The sequence below is a fragment of the Pelophylax lessonae genome (genome assembly GCF_965119305.1).
Source record: "Pelophylax lessonae genome assembly, chromosome: 3".
Classification (NCBI taxonomy): Eukaryota; Metazoa; Chordata; class Amphibia; order Anura; family Ranidae; genus Pelophylax; species Pelophylax lessonae.
In genome coordinates, this window is record NC_138770.1 from 315,025,272 (window position 1) to 315,044,976 (window position 19,705).

Sequence of the window (19,705 nt, forward strand, 5' to 3'; positions counted from 1 at the left end):
AAGAAAGGATGGTCTTGGGCTTAAGACAAATTCCTGCAAGTGTGTTTTCTTGCCATCAGCATCATAGGAATTAATTCAGAAATACGTAAATCCTTCAAGACCTGAGTTTCAACAGTCATGCTGTTAAAATCAGACTGTGAAGCATGTGAATGGAATAGAGAACTTTGAGATCACAGATCTGGCCTGATTGGAAGGGAAGAGGCCAGGGTTTGTCAGCTAGAAGACCATTTCTAAAATACCAGGTTCTTCTGGGCCAGTTTTTTGCAAATAAGATCATGGTCTTCCTTTCTTGCTCTTTTCTGAGGAGCAGACGAGGCAGAATTCTCAATGAAGCTTTGAAAGGTCTAAATTAGCCTGAACTGAGACCAGGAGATGATTAAGGCATACAAGACCAGACTTAGAGGATCCCTGGTTCTGGCAAGAAATAGCCAATTGCTGCATTTGAACTCTAGGAAGTCCTAATCTGGAATCCATCATTTTTTGGCATGTAAGACTGAAAACATCTGGATAAAAAGGCCCATTCCCATTAGACCAAGCAGTGGCAGGTAAGATCCAGGTTTCTAGTCCTAGGATGTGAACCGCAAAAAATTGCTTGACAGAATCTGGTGTGCTTCCTTCAAGTAAGCCAGACTCTTCATGCCACTATGATGATTAATATACAGTATGCCATATCGGGGGCATTGTCTGACTGCACCTGGATTGGGTGTCCCTTTCTCCTCAGCCTAACAAAATGTTTTGTTGGAGAGTTCTTGAATGGAATGGGGCGACGACAAGGTACAGCCACAGAAAAGACAACAATTAGGCAGAGTGCAAGGCATTCTCCGGAAGAAAGACTTTTGCTTAGGATGTGTCCAGGATCAGACCCATTCCAGGCTAAGCAAAGGCTGGAGAGCAGATTTGTAGAATTCATCACCCAGTCAAAAGCCTGGAGCAGCTGAATTGTCTTGTGGACAATTTGAAAGAGCTGAAAGTTGCATGAATCGTTCAGGTAGTCTAGATAGCTTAGCTTGACTTCAATGCCCTAAGTTCTGAGAGGGGGAAGCAACGGTAGAACAACCATTATGGGGATAGGCCAAAAGGCAGGGAGACGAACTGGAAGTGGCTGTCTGCAATGAGTAAAAGTCAATGATGTGGTAAGTAAATTAACACATGCAAATAGGCATCTTGGATGTCCACAGACGCCCAGAATGTTCCTGGTCTCAACTACTGAACTTCCATTTAAAACTTTGGAATTTGAAGGAATTTGTTGAGGAATTTTAAGTCCATAATAAGACAGATACCCCCATATGGATTTGGTACTGTTTAGAGGTTTGAAAAGAATACTATGAAATTATCTTGTGCTGGTACTGGCACAATGACTCCCTTGGACAAGAGATGGTTTAGGGCATTCTGTAAGTCTGTCTTTAGGCAGTTGTAAGCCAATTTGAAAGAAGGAAATGACAGGGTGGCAGACTTTTGAACTCTATTCTGTTCTTCTCTCCAAAACTACATCTTCCTTGGAAGAGTAGAGCGTATGTTTGGGGAGCCTTTTGCAGGCAGGTTCAGTTGTACAAACTTTTAGCCACAAGATTCTGGAAATGTGTTCTGACGTGCTCTAGGGCAGCGATTCTCAAGCTCAGTCCTCAAGTAACCCCCACAGGCCATCTTTTCAGGTTTTTCTTTACTGCACAGCTGCTTTAAATCAATATCAATGAAATGGTATTGCTAAGAGCTATTTTATCTAAGGGAATCTCCCAAAACATGACCCATTGGGGGTACTTGAGGACTGCTCGAGGGCATCCACACAAAAAAAGAGCAGAAGATTCAACAGTACAGCCCTAAAAAACAGCATAATGTGGGTTATGCAGTCTTCTTGTTGTGCAGCTTGGCAAACAGAAAATACAGCTAGAACTGGTGGCAGGGCTGGGCCTGCCAGGTTAAAGAAAGCTTTTAGAAGCTTGTCAAATTGTGTATCTACAGAATTGAAAGTGGGAACAATTTCAATGGGTGTCTGAGATCAAGACTGCAGAGTCAACCATAGGAATAGCCAACATCTTTGCAAACTCTTCAGCAAGCATGTTGCATGGGAGTTCCCTCTTTAATCTAATGGGGAGAGAAATCCTACAGCTTCCTCTAATACTGCCCCAATAGATACTTTACCCTATTCTATATCTGTGCCTTTAGGACTGGCATATTGGGACCAGATTCCAGTTGAGGAGTGGGAGAAGAGGCAAGGTGTTTTTGAGGCCCAGACAAAGATGGCCGTTGTAAGGGCGTAATCTGTCCAAGAAATTGTGACACAGATGCAGCAAAATTCTGCTTTAGTCAAATAGGCTGCTTATTGTGTGCCTCGAAATACTGCTAGAATTGAATGCCCAGACTGATGTTAAAATTGGTTTTCCTCCAGTGCAAAGAATTCATAGTCACTCTGAGAACTAGGGTTGAGCGGGCCTTTAGCAGAGCGAATGTTTACCTGTCAAATTGGCTCCCTTTTAATTGGTCTCTGCTTGATCTACAAGTCAGAGTATTCCCCTATTGGGTACTCATTGAATATAGTGGTGGAGATCAGGTAAGCGTGTCTGGAAAGTGTATGCAAAAGTCCAGGTGTAGACTGTCTTCCAACGAATTCTTGCAGCGAAAGGTTGGGAGGAAGCACCCAAGTACCTTCTAAGGGCTCTAGCTAGAAGTGGTGTTAATGTGTGTGACCAGTGGTGTGAAATAACATCTGGTCATCCAACCGAGACTAAACTGATTGTTTGCATTTTAGTGCCAATTTGAAATGTGTGCACTGCGGAGTGAAAACATTCCAAGCATACTTTCTTTTAAAACAGCAGCAGTCAAAATGACAGGGTAACCCTGTCTTACCAGTCTACGACATTGGACTAAATATATAGGTCCAGACTTTGCACATTACAGTGGGCATATATCCGAAGTGGTCTTCGGGGACTGGGTTGAATAGTGAAAGACCACAGCCCTGGACTTGTATAGCACCCTGCGGATGATGCAAAGTGCTGGAAAAAGTGTAGAGAGGAGAGCCCATGTAGCATCCAGGACTCATTAAAAAAAAAAAAAAATAAATAAAAATACCACATTACAAGTTAGCCCTACAGTGTGGGGTTCAGGTACAGCGCAATTGTCAGTTAAAGTAGCGCAGTGCCGTATCGCGAAAAAATGGCCTGGTCATGAAGGGGGGGGGGGGGTTTATCTTCCGGAGGTTAAGTGGTTAGGACTTTTAAAGTGTAACTATAAACAAAATAAATAATGACTTCTATAGTAGATGGTGATTACTATTAACTTGTTTTTTCCTGCTAGTATATCAGTTAATTTGTGAGCTTCTTGATACAGGTCAGGTTGATCTGCAAAATGCATTAGGGTAAAAAACCTTTTGAAAGCGGCTTAACTATGTAACTATGGATAAATTCACTAATATCTTTTTGTCCGTCAGTAGTAGCTGTTATTTTTCAGTCGTGCCCAAAATAAAACAAAACAGGTTATTGGCTACACATTACTACAAATGCTTGCAAATATATAGATACATGCAAAATCCGTGATGACTCTATGAGCACCCATACTGAGAACAATGCACACTAGCAGTGTTAATTTATGAAGGATCATCTAATTCTAATAAGTATGAACCCTAAAACCCTGAACCTCGCCACATACAAATTACTTACTCTGAACACTTTGGGAGAATGCTTTCACCCAAGCATACATCTTTATAAACTTGATGTAATTTAGAACTTCATTCATTTTTTGAACACGCTCATCCGTGACAGACACACATTTCCGTCTAAAATATGCTGTAAGCCTGGACACAAACATCTGTAAAACAGAAACCATTGAATTTAACATATTTAAAACTAAAAAAGGAAATCGTACTTTGAATTGTTGCAACAATTAAGCTAAAGTTTGGCAAAAAAAAAAAAAAAAACGTGATCGTGCTCTCTATAGTGGTTTTGCAGCATCCACATGTGGCTAGGAACGCCGGTTCCGGACTCCAATAGTGCCGTTGCGCCAGACCAGAACAGGAAAACGGGACCAGATCTGCTCCTCCTCCCGTCTCCCTCTGCGCTTTTTTAGGCGGAAAGGATGCTGAGTCCCGCCCTTGCCAGATACCTCACTTCTGGCCGGGCGAGTCCCCACTGAGCAACTGAAACGATGGCAGCGGCACCTGCGCATCTAGACCGGCGAGCGGGACCAGAAAAAAATATTTATGTCCACACCAGCCTCCGCCTAGGAGCGGTTCCATGGGCAGAACAGGCTCTCCCCGAGCATCGAAGAGGGAGAAGGAGCCCACCCAACAGCCAGTTCATGTAAAAAATACAGGTATGGTGGAGCAGGAAGCCTTGTCTCAGGACAGCACCTAAGAGCTGACTCCCCACTAGGTGTTCCTCAGCCGGAGCAAACAAAAAAAATGAGCTGTGGGGAGAAGCCTCCTTTTAAAGTTTGGTGGAAGTGGTGTTTCCTGTTGGCAAGTGGAAGGAGCCACTCTCTCAAGTGCTGTCCTGAAAAACGTTAAGGGAAAAATCTTTACAGCTTTAGTGAAATCACTTACCTGTAATAAAGTAGGTCACTGGATTTTTGTACTTCCCTGTAAAATCTATTTCTTAGAGTACATCACAGGACACAGAGCAGGCTATAAATAATGACTATCTGGGTTAGCTGCCACCTATAGGCAAATTGACACTGGTAAACAAAAGGCAGGAAGTCCTCCCCTACATAATCCCTTCCACACAGGAAGTACCTCATGTTTGTAGCAATACAGAGGAGGGAATCTCTGTGCCCCATGACGTACTCCAAGAAATAGATTTTAAAGACATGTACCAAAATCCAGTTTTCTTTATCGTACATTACATAACACAAAGCAGACTATAAATCACGACTATCTGGGACGTCCCAAAGCAATGCAAATGGGGAGACACCCTCTTCAGGCCAAAAGGAGAATATTCTGCAGCCTGCAAAACACTGCAGCCAAAATTAGTATCCTTAGCAACCCCTATATCCTTCAGTGTGATCAAAAAAAGCCAGGTTGCAGCCTTACAGACCTAAGCCGCTGAAGTATGGTGACAAAAAGCCCAGCAGGCACCAATACTCTTGGTAGAAAGCACTGTCACTGGAAATGGTGGGGCCTTTCCCAAACCATAGGCTAAATAAAAAAAAAAAAAACGAAAAAGAAAATTACTACAGCAGTCAAGTTCAAATTGTGTCAACATCCCGAATCACCACTATGTTGCCTCCCAGGACCAACAAAAAGGGAGCGAAATAACAAACATTCCTTGTAAGAAATAACCACCAATTCTGAATCCCCCGCCCGCTAAAGTAATAGCAACCAAACAACCACCACTTTCCTAGTCAAAAAGAACAGAATGTCCCAAATCGGCTCAAAAGGTGGTCTCTGTAACAGACAACACAAATTAAGATCCAAATGGGGATAAAGGTGACCTGAACAAAGAAAATGCTCAATATACAGGAGTAGCAATTGGCTTTTTAAAGTAAACACTTGCCAAGGCCAAATCTTGTACTTGATGGTAGCCAAGGTCAATTTCATATCAACTGCAGAGTGGAGAAGAAGCAAGACCCGGCACACCGCATATTTCCAAGAAAGAAAACGGTCTAGCCTCTCACAATGCCACATAATTTACAGCTCCTGCTGCAAAACTTAGCTTGAGGCAGCCTTCCTGGCTCTCATGCGCATGAAAACAATTGCATCAGAAACCTTTTAAAAAAACTCTAGCCAAGTGGTAAAGCCAGCAACCGCAAAGGGTGGAGAATCAGCCCTTGCACAAGAACTGAGCAAGCTGGAAAATACCAAAAGATCTTCTGACATGTTCAAAATAAGTTCTCCTGGCCCAAGCTGGTATGGCCACAAAACCATTAGTGTTCCCTCCACCTCCCTCCACTGGAATCCTGAGTAACAAGCACGGAAGAAGTTGTATTGGAGGGTAAACCTAAATCAGCGAGAATTTATTCCATTGTATCCCCCGGTCATCTAGTGTAAAAACCCGAGGATCACTGATCCTTAAAATTAACCTGTCAGCTTTACTTGAACCTTTATGCCCATAGATCCACACCAGGGCTGTATGTCTACTGGTGTCCCCCTACGATGACTGATATATGTCATGCACAGCTGTGGAGTCTAGCTTTTAGACCAGAGAGCTACTTACCATAAGGGCAAGGATGCTTTAGTAAAGATTCCAGACGTTAGACAGCTGAATCTTCAAACAATGGAAGACCATTCAAGGATGTGTGAGGCTCTTACCAAGGTAAGAGATTACTGCACTCACTGAGGACATATTCAACCTCTTACTCCTTCATAGGATATGGCTGAGCCAGTCTCTTTGGCAGGCCTAAACTTGTCAGAGTGAGTAGTGGCATTGTATAATTGATAATGGTCACTGCTATTGCTTTATGGTAAATGACTGCTTAAAACATCCTTGTGTACAATCCCCATGCCATGTATGACTGAGGACTGATCCTGCTATTGCTTTATGGGAAATGCGCCAACATCCTTTAAAGTGGTCTATATTTTTGGTGATGATTCTCCCTCCTTTTGCCTTTAGTTATCAATTACCTTTTATTCTTTTGTCCTGTTTTTTTTTTTTTTTTTTACATTTTTCCCTGCCATTCAAGTGTCCCATCACTTTCTAATAGATCGATTGACACATGCTTCCCTGCCCCATCTCCCTATAAATTTAGATCGGCTTATGGGGAAGTCACAGAGGTCAAGTCACAGATAGCATGTATTTTGTCAGTGTTTATTTTGTCAGTGTTTTTTGAACACGTGTTCACGCAGTTTCAACAGGGCAGTTTACCTAAAGTTGTATGAAGATACAACTTTGCACCGCTCTGTAAAGACTACAAGCAAAATCACCATCTTACAAATAATTTCTTATGAATTCCGAATCCCAATCTTTTCCCTCCAATATGCTCCCTCAACTCTTCCTTTTCACATTAGGGTTCTGTCCTCAAATTTTCTTTTCTTTACCAATCCTCTCCACCCAACAGCTTATATATCCCCTTCACTCCTACCCTTTCCCTATTACTGCACCCACACCTCCTGCAAATACTTAACCCACTTGACAACCTAAACGTCAGGACAGTAATGTATGTGCACTCATACATCCTACTCCCATCTTACTTTCCTGACCCTCTTTTACCTAATCTCTGGGGACATTTCCCCCAGATCTTCAATCTCTCCCTATCTACTGGCCCTTCCTCTCCCCTCTAAGGCATGCAAAGATCCCCACCATACTTAGGAAACCCTCACTTGATCCCATCAACTGGAACAACTTAAGACTTCCTTGCTCCCATTCACCTCTAAACTTTAAGAATGCCTAGCCTACAAACAGTCTGAGCTCCTACCTCCCTGAGAACAAACTTATTGAATGCTTACAATCTGGCTTTCGCTCGCAGCCATCCACAGAAACTGCCCTACTAAAATTCAGTTATGATTTACTAACTGCTAAAACCAATGGCCACTACTCCATACTCCACCTAGACCTCTCTGTGGCCTTTGATACTGTTGACCACCTGCTCCTTCTCAGAAAACTCCACTCCCTTGACCTCCAAGATTCTGCTCTTTCCTGGTTCTATCACAGCACTCCTTCAGTGTTTTACCTATAACTCGGTTACCTCCTCTCCACATTCTTTTTGGAGGGGCCCCTCAAGGCACTGTTCTCGAACTCCTTCTCTTTTCCATCTACACCTCCTCTCTTGATCAATTGATAACTTCTCAAAGCTTCTACGCAATGACACCCAAATCTGTCTCTACTCCTCACCTCAATTCTTCAGTATCCTCTCATTACAATCCTTCAGTCTCCTCTCACATTACTTTCGGACATATCAACATGGATGTCGCACCACTTCCTCAAACTAAATAGCTCTAAAAATGAGGTGGTATTATCACCAACTGTCTTCATAATATCAGCCAAGCTGTCCCCTTTGCGCCTTCCAAGACCTCCTGCTCTCAAGTGCATGTTGTCATCTCCTCTCATGCTCGTCTCCAGGACTTAACCAGAGCGCCTTTCATCCTCTGGAATGCTCTACCTCAATCTGTCTGGCTATCTCCAACTCTTGCCGCCTTAAGGCGATCCCTGAAAACTCCTCTCTTCAGGGAAGCCTATCATGCCTTCAACTACCAACTCCATTCTTAACACTTCCATCAGCTCATCCCTCACAGTTATAACCTTTTGTACCACTTGCCCTGCCCTATTAAAGGCAAACAAATTAGGCAAATGAATATTTAAATTGAAACAGTGAGCCAAGATATAAACGTCTTTAAAGCCAAATGCTACAGTGCCTTGAAAAAGTATTCATACCCCTTGAAATTTTCCAAATTGTGTCATGCTACAACCAAAACTGTGAATGTTATTGGGATTTTATGTGATAGACCCAACAAAGTGGCAAATTATTAAGTTCAGGGAAAATAATAAAATGGTTTGCATATTTTTTTTTTTACAAATAAATATCTGAAAAGTGTGACATGCATTTGTATTCAGCTCTCCTAAATCAATGCTCTGTAGAACCACATTTTGCTGCAATTACAGCTGCATTACCAACTTGGCATATCTAGAGTAGTGATCGACCGATATCGGTTTTTCGTTGCCGACACCGATATTTTGGCCAATGAATATTGGATATGCGCCGATATTTATGTACATTTAAAAACATTTTTTTTTCTTGTGGAGGGATCTGGGAGTCTAAAAGACCCCAAACGCCTCCCTCTGCACTTTAAAGCATTCAAAAAACACCAAATTTGGATTTTTCAATGCTTTCATTTTTTTTTTAATCTGGCGCCAGTATCTGGAAGTGATGTCATGACATCACATCCGGGTTTTTGCATGGAGACCCGATCAGAGCCGAATGCGGCTTTGATTGGGTCTCCGACGGCCGTGCAGGCTGGTTGCCAGGGTCTCCCGGTTGGACGGGAGACCTGGGCGAGCGGCGGAAGGGGGCGTCCCCTCCGGCTCCTTGTAATAACAGCCGAGCGGCTTCTCAGCCGCATCGGTTGTCATTACAAGACAGCCGACCCTCGGCTATGGACACCGGTACCAGGTTGATGCCTCTAGCTGCAGGCATCACTCCGGTACAAGCACTTTCCTGAAATATCCGCAATATCGGTAACCTCCGGGGCCGCTTCTGATATATCGGGGAAAGTGCACATCGGCCCTCGATATAGCGGCTTTGCCAATAATCGGTCGATCCCTAATCTAGAGTGTGAAATATTTGCCCATTTTTCTTTGCAAAATAGCTCAAGCTCTGTTAGATTTGACAGAGCATCTGTAAACAGTAATTTTCAAGTCTTGCCACAGATGCTCAATTGGATTACGGTCTAGACTTTGATTGGACCATTCTAACACATGAATATGCTTCCATTGTAGCTCTGGCTGTATGTTTAGGGTAATTTTCCTGCTGGAAGGTGAACATCCACCCCAGTCTCAAGTCTTTTGCAGACGCCAACAGGTTTTCTTCAAACTCCTCCTCCTCCCCTGCTCTTTCAGCTTTATCCACACGCTGCTTGCTGAACTGCTGTGCTTTGCATACACCCTTATCACACATGCTGATTGCCGAATCTAGATGTCAGTGCTTTCGTTTTTGCCGTTACCTTTATGAAAACCTTGCCTTGAGAAACTGCTGAGTCAAAAACCTGTGCTTTATTTTGGGTCTGTGTCACACCACCGCTGTGGATACTCACCATTACTGTGAAGATCACTTCATGCTTTATTGAGCTGTGCCATTCCAGTGTTTTCAGTACTTTCATTTTGTATACCAGCTTCATAAACTGATCTGCATTAGCTGTAGACAGGGGAAGGGGGGTTGTCTTTCCCCACCAACATGGTTTCCTACCATCCCCCGATGCTCAGTACAAGGTGTGAATGGAAGTGTGCATGTGAGCCCGGGCATCTGTTTTACATATTTGACAACCTTGTCATACTTGTTTTATTGATTTGCGGTGAAGGTGTGGTGATTCTTTGCATATTATTGTTTTAATCAATTTATCAAAAGTTATTTAAAGACACATACCGCTGCTTGTTTCTTATAGAGCCTGCCCTTTGATGGGCACCCCTCTGAGTTTGTATCATACCCCCCACCCCTCTTTTTTTCTTCAAGATGAATTTGGCTCCATCCATCTTCCAATCAACTGACCAGCTTCTCTATTCCTGCTGAAGAAAAGTATCCCCACAACATAATGCTGCTGCCACCACGTTTCACAGTGGGGATGTTATGTTAAGGGTGATGTGCAAGGTTAGTTTTCCGCCACACATAGCATTTTGCTTTTAGGACAAAAATTTCAATTTTGGACTCAACAGACCACAGCACCTTCTTCTACATTTGCTGTGTCCACAACATGACTTCTCACAGACTGCAAATGGGACTTTTTATGGCTTTCTTTCAACAATGGCTCTCTTCTTGCCACTCTTCCATAAGGGCCAGATTTGTGGAGTGCACAACAGTTATCCTGTGGACAGATTCTACCACTTGAGCGGTGGATCTCTGCAGCTCCTCCAGAGGTATTATGGGCCTCTTGGCTGCTTCTCTGATTAATGCTCTCCTTGCCAGGCCTGTCAGTTTATGTGGACAGCCATGTCTTGGCAGGATTTCTGTTGTGCCATACTCTTTCCATTTTAAGATAATAGATTCAACAGTGCTCCGTGAGATGTTCAAAACTTGTGATATTTTTTTTTATAAGGTAACCCTACTTTTAACTTATCCACAACTTGATCCCTGACCCGTTTGGTGTGTTCCTTGGCCTTCATGATGCGGTTTGTTCACTAAGGTCCTCTAATAAACCTATGAAGGCTTCACATAACAGCTGCATTTATACATAGATTAAATTACACACAGGTGGACTATATTTACTAATTAGGTAACTTCTGAAGGCAATTAGTTCCTCTAGATTTTAGTTAGGGGTAGAGTAAAGGGGGCTAAATACAAATGTGCCCCCACACTTTTCAGATATTTGTAAAAACATGTTAAAAACCATTTATCATTTTCCATCCATGCAACATGACAAAATGTGGAAAATTTCAAGGGGTATTAATACTTTTTCAAGGCAATGTGACTGGCGTACACTGGCCTTAGTTCCTGTTAGATGGGAGAGTAAAGACTTTATGTGCATCTCACTGCATAACCCATTTAGATTTGGTGCACTGCATTAACATCTGAATCATGATAAAAAAAAAAAAAGTTCTCCGTGTATTCACTTTTTTAAATGAATGTCAAATTTAAAAACTTAATTTTATTTGCCTAAATTCAGCAATTTACTAAAAAATAAATTCTGCATTTTAGAAATTGCATAACCTGAGAGCCAAGTTTTCTATCAATTTAGCTAGAAGACAACACCCTTAATTTTACCTTAAAATAAACAAAAGGAACACTTACCATAGCTGGATAAAATAGGATGAAAACTGCAGAGCCCAGAAATCCAGTGGGACCCAGAACATAGACATTGTAAACCATTCCAAGCACTGCAACAATGGGCCCTCCAGCCAACAAACTGCCAACTGCTGCAGCTTCAAACATCCGCTGCCCATCGCTGGAGCAAACATTGATCAGCTGTAAATTGCAATGAGATATGTATTCATGTTAACTCCATTTAAAAAAATAAATAAAAAGAACAAACTTTAAATAATGCTAATGCTTACGGAAAAAAAAAAAATTCACAAAAACAGCGACTGTAAAATAAATGATCAAAATGTATGAGTATTTGACATACAAAAAATACATTTGCTAGCAGTAAGGTTTTAAAATGGCAGAAGAGACTGAAGGTAATTTACCAAAACTGGACAGTCTGGAGCAGCTGTGCATAGCAAGCAAACATTTTCAAAGCATAGCTGAACAAACTGAAGTTAGGAGTGGATTGGTTACTATGCACAGCTGCTGCAGATTCTTAAAGCTCCAACTTTGAAAGATTCATCTCCCCCACCTGTTGTCTCTTCTGCAATACAACCATCTTACCTGCCAGCTAGCAAATTTGTAAAAATTTTACACCAAGCCATGCATGTGCAGCCTAGTGTACAATCTTGGCACTCCAAAAATTACTTTACAGACAGATGCATAGGGGTTAATAAGTCCTACTAAACTGGCAAATAAAGATGGTTAAAGACCATGAACCCAAAGTAAAGAAAGGGCAGAGAGGAGCATGAGCGAGAACCTTCTGCATCGAACATACTATGTATATATTTTATTTTTTATTACACACAGTGGGTATAAAAGAAAAAAAAAAAAAGTCTACACACCCCCCCTGTTAAAATGTCCGGTTTGTGATGTAAAAAAAAAAGAGACAAGGATAAATCATTTTAGAACTTTTTACACCTTTGCTGTTCAACTGAGTTGTAAAGTTTGGTCACATTAAACTGAAATCTTCTAGGTGGAGGGAAGTAAAAATAAAAAAAGTGAAATATGGTTGCATAAGTGTACACACCCTTAAATTAATACTTTGCTGAAGCACCTTTTGATTTTATTACAGCACTGTCTTTTTGGGTAGGAGTCTATCAGCACGGCACATCTTGACTTGAGCAATATTTGCCCACTCTTCTTTGCAAAAACACTCCAAAACTGTCACTTTGCGAGGGCATCTCCTGTGCACATCTCTCTTCAGATCACCCCACAGATTTTCAATGGGATTCAGGTCTGGGCCATTCCAAAAAACTTTATTCTTCTTCTGATCAAGCCATTCCTTTGTTGATTTGGATGTATGCTTTGGGTCGTTGTCTTGTTCAGCTTTCTTGCAGAAGCCTGAAGGTTTTGTGCCAATTTTGACTGGTATTTAGAACTGGTCATAACTCCCTCTACCTTTCTGAAGGCCCCTGTTCCAGCTGAAGAAAAACAGCCAAAAAGCATGATGCTGCCACCATTCTTCACTCTGTGTATTGTGTTCTTTTGGTGGTGTGCAGTGTTTTTGCGCCAAACACATCTTTTGGAACTATGGCCAAAAAGTTAACCCTTGGTTTTAACTGACCATGCACATTTTTCCACATGCTTTTGGGAGACTTCATTTGTGTTTTTGCAAACTTTAGCCAGGCTTGGATGGAAAAGGCTTCCATCTTGCCACTAAACCCCATAGACCAGACATATGAAGAATACCGGAGATTGTTGTCACATATACCACACAGTCAGTACTTCAGATGATCCTGGAGCTCCCTTGTTGCTGAAGGCCTCTTGGCAGCCTCCCTGACCAGTTTTCTTCTCATCTTTTCATCAATTCTTGGTAAGGTCACTATTGTGCATACTTTCTCCACTTGATGACTGTCTTCATTGTGTTCCATGGTATATCTAATGCCTTAGAATTTCTTTTGCACCCTTCTCCTGACTGATAACTTTGCTGTAGAATACAAGAAAATGTCAGGAAAGACCTACTAGAACAGCTGAACCTTATTTGGGGTTAATCAAAGGCACTTTAAATGATGGTATGTGTGAACTGACTCCTATTTAACATGAGTTTGAATGAGATTTGCTTAATTCTGAACACAGCTACATCCCCAGTTATAAGAGGGTGTGCACACTTGTGCAACCCACATTGTTTTAGTTTTTATTTTCACCCCCCCCCCCTAAAAGATTTTAGTTTGTTTTTCAATTGAGTTGTACAGTTTATAGGTCACATTAGAGGTGGAAAAAGTTCTGAAATTAGTTATCTTTGTCTCACAGAAAACTGACATTTCAACAGGTGTGTTTGTGTGTACACAGGAGGTGCATCTCATAAAATTAGAATCTCAAAGTTAAATTCAGTAATTCAATTCAAAAAGTAAAATCTATATTTTATATAGATTACACACATGGTGATATATTTCAAGCATTTCTGTATTTTAATTATGGTTTACAGCTAGGGAAAACCCAAAATTCAGTATTTCCAAAAACTGTATTACAACAAATAAAAAAAAAAAAAGAAGATTTTTAACACAGAAAAGTTGGCTTACGTAAACGTATGTCTATGTACAGTATTAGTATGCTCAATACTTGGTCAGGGCTCCTATTGTGTAAATTACTGCATCAACGTAGAATGGCATGGAGGTGATCAGCAGTGGCACTGCGGAGGTGTTATGAAGCCCAGGTTTCTCTGATAGCAGCCTTCAGCTAGTCTGCATTGTTGGGTCCAGTGTCTCATCTTCCTCTTTACAATACCCCACATATTCAGACAGGTTTGCTGGCCAATCAAGCACAGTGATACCATGATCATTAAAACAGGTATTGGTACTTTTGGTATTGTGGGCAGGTGCAGAGTCCTGCTGGAAAATGAAACCAGCATCCCCATAACGCTAATCAGTAGAGTGAAGCATAAAGTGCTCTAGAATTACCTGGTAGAGGGCTGCGCTGACTTCAGACTTGATAAAACACAGTGGACCAACACCAGCAGACGACATAGCTCCCCAAATATCACGGACTGTGGAAAATTTTGAATTTCATTTGGAAATCAAGGTCCCAGGGTCTGGAGGAAGAGTGGAGAGGCACAGAATCCAAGTCGCAAAAGGTTCAGTGTGAAGTTTCCACAGTCAGTGATGATTAGGAGAGCCATATCATCTGCTGGTGTTGGTCCACTGTGTTTTCTCAAGACCAAAGTCAGCGCAGCCCTCCAGCAGGAAATTCTACAGCACTTCATTCTGCCCTCAGCTAACCAGCTTTATTGAGATGTTGATTCTGTTTTCCATCAGGACTTGGCACCTGCTTACACTGCTGAAAGCACCAATAGCTGGTTTAATGATCATGGTATCACTGCTTGATTGGCCAGCAAACTCATCTGACCTAAACCCCAAAGAGTATCTGTTGGGTATTGTCAAGAGCAAGATGAGACACCAGACCCAACAATGCAGATGAGCTGAAGGCCACTATCAAAGAAACCTGGGCTTCCAAAACACCTCAGCTTCGGCACAGGCTGACCACTTCCATGCCACCCTGCATTGATGCATCAATTCATGCAAAATGAGCCCCAACCAAGTATTGAGTGCATCCTATACTGTACATAGAAATAGTTTTCAATAAGCCAACATTTCTGTACTAAAAAAGCCTTTTTAAATTAGTCTGATGTAATATTCCAATTTTCTGAGATACTGAATTTTGGGTTTTCACTAGCTGTAAGCCATCGTCAAATAAAAAGAAAAATGCTTGAAATATATCACTGTGTGTAACGCATCTATATAAAATATAGGAGTTTCACTTTGAATTGAATTACTGAAATAAATTAACTTTTTGATGATATTTGAATTTTATTAAAAACACACGTGCGTGTGTGCGTGTTTACACACGTGTGCGTGTGTGTGTGTGTGTGTGTGTGTGTAACTGGATTTTTGTAAGAACTTACCGTAAAATCCTTTTCTCTGAAGTTCGACAGACGCAGCTTCATCTAGTAAGAGACTATCGGGTTATGCTCCTCCTATCAGGAATAGGCACGCGCAGTAATTATCTTTCTTTTTTTGAGGAATAGGCACTAGGCTGGAAAAAAAGCTTAACCACACTTATGGGGGCTGACCCTGCAGGCCCACCCTGCTATCAAACAGTTTAGTTGCAAGCAGTGTTTAGAATAGAAGAAACACCATTCACTCAGAAGTAGGGCTTAGGGCAGAGTGAAGGCAACACAATGTCCTCATTCAGATGAAAATCAGAAACAACCTTAGGAAGAAAGGACTGATTAGGTCGAAGTACTACTTTATCCCTATGGATCACCAGATAAGGTGAGCGGCAGGACAACGCCGCCAGTTCAGATACTCTGCGAGCGGAAGTGATAGCCACTAATAAGGCAACCTTCTTGGACAACGAAAGCAGAGAAATCTCCCAAATGTTCTCAAAAGGAGGCTTTCGAAAAACAGATAATACCAAAATGAGGGCCCACGGAGGTAGCAGAGACCTGCTCGGAGGAGCCATATAGCGCACTCCCTGTATAAAAAGGTACGAAAAAAGTATGCATAGTTAACGGGCGTTGGAAATATATAGCCAAAGCCGACACTTGGCCTTTGATAGTGCCCTAAGGCCAAGACCCTAGCTATCGAAAACAAGCACCCTCAGTGATTTACACCATGAAATGTATGATTTCCACGTACGATGATATAGCGTCCTAGGAGTCGACTTCCTAGCCTTCAATAGCGTAGGAATCAAAGTCAGAAAGACCTCTATCCCTTAACACCTGGCTATCAACAGCCATGTCGTTAAAGCCAGCAACTGTAAAGCAGGATGGAAGATTGGACAATAGATCTTCCCTGAGGGGAAGTCCCCAAGGAGCACCAATATAAAAATAGAGAGTGATGACTCTCGCATCAGAATCAAGGTAAAAACAGATGTGGTGAATTGTTGCCTCCCAGGTGCTGCCAGTACTGAACAGGTTGACAAAAACCGTGTAAATCAAGCGCTGTTTATCAATGGAGGTGAGCAGTAAGCACACAGGAGGTGTCACCAGTTGAAGAGCATCCCAGGGACTTTATTCTCTCATGGAGAATTTTCTAATATACTACAAGAAGGACTCTTGCTAAAAATGTACACAAATATTGAAAGTCACAATTTTTTGTAATTTTGGTTTTGGATACTGGCACGCACGTCTCACACAGTATATGTATTTATTTATTCGAATTGTATGTTAAGAAGTAATTTTCTTTATGGAAATATGTGACTATATTTTATTAGAAGTCTGAACATCGTCACACATTATAGCACTGCAGTGTGATTTAAGGTTTACAAGCACTATATGCACTTCGGCATCCACAACACAGAGCACTTTATACATCTACCTTTATTATATCCTAGGAGCGCAGTACTATTTATATAATTTTCTCCAAGGAGCATCGGCGACCAACCCTACTAAAGTCCCGTACACACGATCCTAAAATCGGAAGTAAAATTTCGTCCGACGAACGATCATCCGATTTTCGGATTGCTAGTATGGCACTTTCGACAGCCGATTACGAATTTTCGGACGACAAAATCTGGATGTGCAGGCTATAAATTTTTAACGTTCATCAACACAACATCCAATTTTAGTTTAATTAGTAGAGTTTTTGTCCAAAAAAATCGTAAGAGCAAGACTGTGCATGCTCAGAAACGGAAGAACACATACAAATCTTTCAACACATGACATCACTTCTGAAGTTGAATTCTGTCGTATGGGAATTTTCGTATGAAAGTAACCTCTTCACTTTCAAAATTAGACTAGCATGCAACAAAAATCAGAGGAAAGATCGTACGATAATCTGATCGTGTGTACAAGGCTTAAGTCTTTGTACCAAGACCAGAGAGGCCTCTATCTTGCGCAGAGGCCTCTATCTTGCGCAGAAGCCTCGGCGGGCGTTTCAAGGGAGGAAAGGCATACATTTGCCGATACTGACCCCAAGGAGCCACCAGAGCGTCTGCGGCATTGGCCAGAGGATCTTGAGACCTGGCTATGAATCTCTGAACCTTTTTGTTGAGGCGAGAAGCAAACAGATCAACCATGGGAGTCCCCCACCGAACACACAGGAGATGAAACGACTCCGGGTGCAGGGACCACTCCCCCTTGATTCCAACACCTGACGACTCAGGTAATTCGCTTGCCAGTTCTCCACACCTGGAATGTGTACAGCAGAGAGGGCTGGAATAAATGTTTCCGCCCATGCCAGCATCTCGGCCACCTCTATGGCTGCCAAGACACTCTTGGTGCCCCCCTGGTGATTGATGTAAGCCCCAGCCGTGGCGTTGTCTGATTGAATTCGAACCAGACAATCTTGCAGTCGTCCAATGGCTCAGACAAAGCTTTATTGCTCCGAGCTCTAAAACATTTATCGTAGTTTCAAATCTATCCTCCAGGTACCCTGGGCACAGAGCTTCCCCAGCACCCTGCCCCAGCCTGATAGGCTGGCGTCCATGGTCACCACCGTCCAAAACAGAAGGAAGGACTTGCCCTGGCAAAGTGCTGGAGACTGAATCTGGCACAACAGAGTAGACTTAGTTTTGTGGATTCATCAAATCAAAGAGCCTAAGGACTTGGGATTCTTGTTCCATTTGACATGAATCTCCCTTTGCAAAGGACTGGTATGGAACTGAGCAAACGGAACTGCCTCGAAGGTTGATACCATCAGACCCAAGGCCCACATGCAAACTTTAAAAAGGCCAGATTGTTGGCCAACAACCACCAAATGGCCTCCTGCAACTTTTGCAGCTTGTCCAGGGGAAGAAACACCTTGTCCAAGGCTGAATCTAGAGTCAAGCCCAGATAATCCAGTCTCAAGACAGGTGTCAGCACGGATTTCTTGAAATTGATGTTCCAACCGAAATCCTGCAGAGTTCTGACAGTGACCGTCAGATCCCCCAACAAGACCGAAGGAAAGTCCGCTCTCAACAGGAGATAGTCTAGGTACCCCAGTACCGCAATCCCCCACTGGTGCAGCAATGCCAATACCGGTGCTTAGACCTTGGTTAACACTCTGGGGGCTGAGGCGAGACCAAAGTGTAACGCCACAAATTGATAATGCTCCTCTGAGGCCGCAAAGCAAAGAAACCGCTGGTGTCCAGTGTAAATAGGGATGTGTGGATATGCGTCCTAGATATCTATGGAGGCTAAGAAGTCTCCCTGGTGCAGCGACGCCACTACCGTGCGGATGGATTCCAGGGCCAGGGCCTTGAGTTCCTGGATGGGACACAACTTGCCTTCCTTCCTGGGCACAGTGAAGAGGTTTGAATAAAACCCTTGAAAACATTCCTGAAGAGGAACCGGTACAATCACTCCTTGCGACAGCAAATCGTGTACCGCCCCTCCCAAGTCCCTTAAACGGACTGGGGATAGTCGAAGATTGGACGGAAAGAACCTGTCAGACGGGTGAGACCTGAATTCGATCTTGTACCCAGATCGGATCAGTTTGTGAACCCATTCGTCCTGAATCAAGGAGGTCCAGGGTTCCAGAAAGAAACAAAGATGTCCCCCCACCCCAGAATCGGGTGAGGGCGCCCCTTCATGCAGACAAGGACTTGTCTGCAGGTCCAGATTAGCCAATATTTTCTTTCCCCTGACCACGGCTTCTTGGAACCCCCAGAAGACCTGAATGATTTACCCATAGGTGTGGTTAAGCTTTTTTCCTGCCTAGTGCCTATTCCAGATAGGGAGGAGCATACTCCTATAGTCTCTGACTAGATGGAGCTGCGTCTGTCGATGAATGATAGAGAAAAATGGATTTTTGTAAAATCTTACCGTAAAATCCTTTTCTCTTAGCTCATCGACAGACGTAGTCCTCGGTGATACACCACCTTCGGGTTATGTTACCTCCGCAGGAGCAGGACTAGACAGGAAATTAAAAAGCTCTGGCCACACCCTAGGGGCAGTCCCAGAGGGTATATCCTCTCTCTCTCTGCCTCAGCAAATCAGTTATGTGAAAAAGCAGTGCTTAGAGAATTTAACCCAACCCAACTCCAAAACAGAGGGGCGGGGACTACGTCTGTCGATGAGCTAAGAGAAAAGGATTTTACGGTAAGATTTTACAAAAATCCATTTTTCTCTAGCGCTCATCGACAGACGTTGTCCTCGGTGATACACCACCTTCGGGACGTCCCAGAGCAGTATCACAACTGAGGGGTGGGAAAATGGAAATCAAATCCCAATCTAGAAGGCCCAACCGGTGCCAACTAGAAGTTTACAATGCTCATCCTTAATGATGAGACTCAACCAAAAAAAGAGAAAAACAATTTTTTTTTTTTTTTTTTCAAACAGAAAAAAACCCTCGAGGTAGACCACCGGTCTCCTCAAATTGCGGCCTGCAAAACCTTGCGGCCAAATGAG

At 42.7% G+C, this 19,705-nt stretch overlaps 1 protein-coding gene across 1 annotated transcript in view; it reads right to left on the reverse strand.

The window, feature by feature from the left end:
- The window catches only part of ABCC5 (ATP binding cassette subfamily C member 5), a 273,035-nt gene that overhangs the window by 193,229 nt on the left and 60,101 nt on the right, over nt 1-19,705 (reverse strand). Inside the window, exons 7-8 of the mRNA XM_082249426.1 lie at nt 11,362-11,535; nt 3,654-3,801 (exon numbers count right to left, since the gene is read on the reverse strand). Of these exons, the coding sequence (XP_082105552.1) occupies nt 3,654-3,801; nt 11,362-11,535 (322 nt within the window). The remainder of the gene's footprint in view (nt 1-3,653; nt 3,802-11,361; nt 11,536-19,705) is intronic.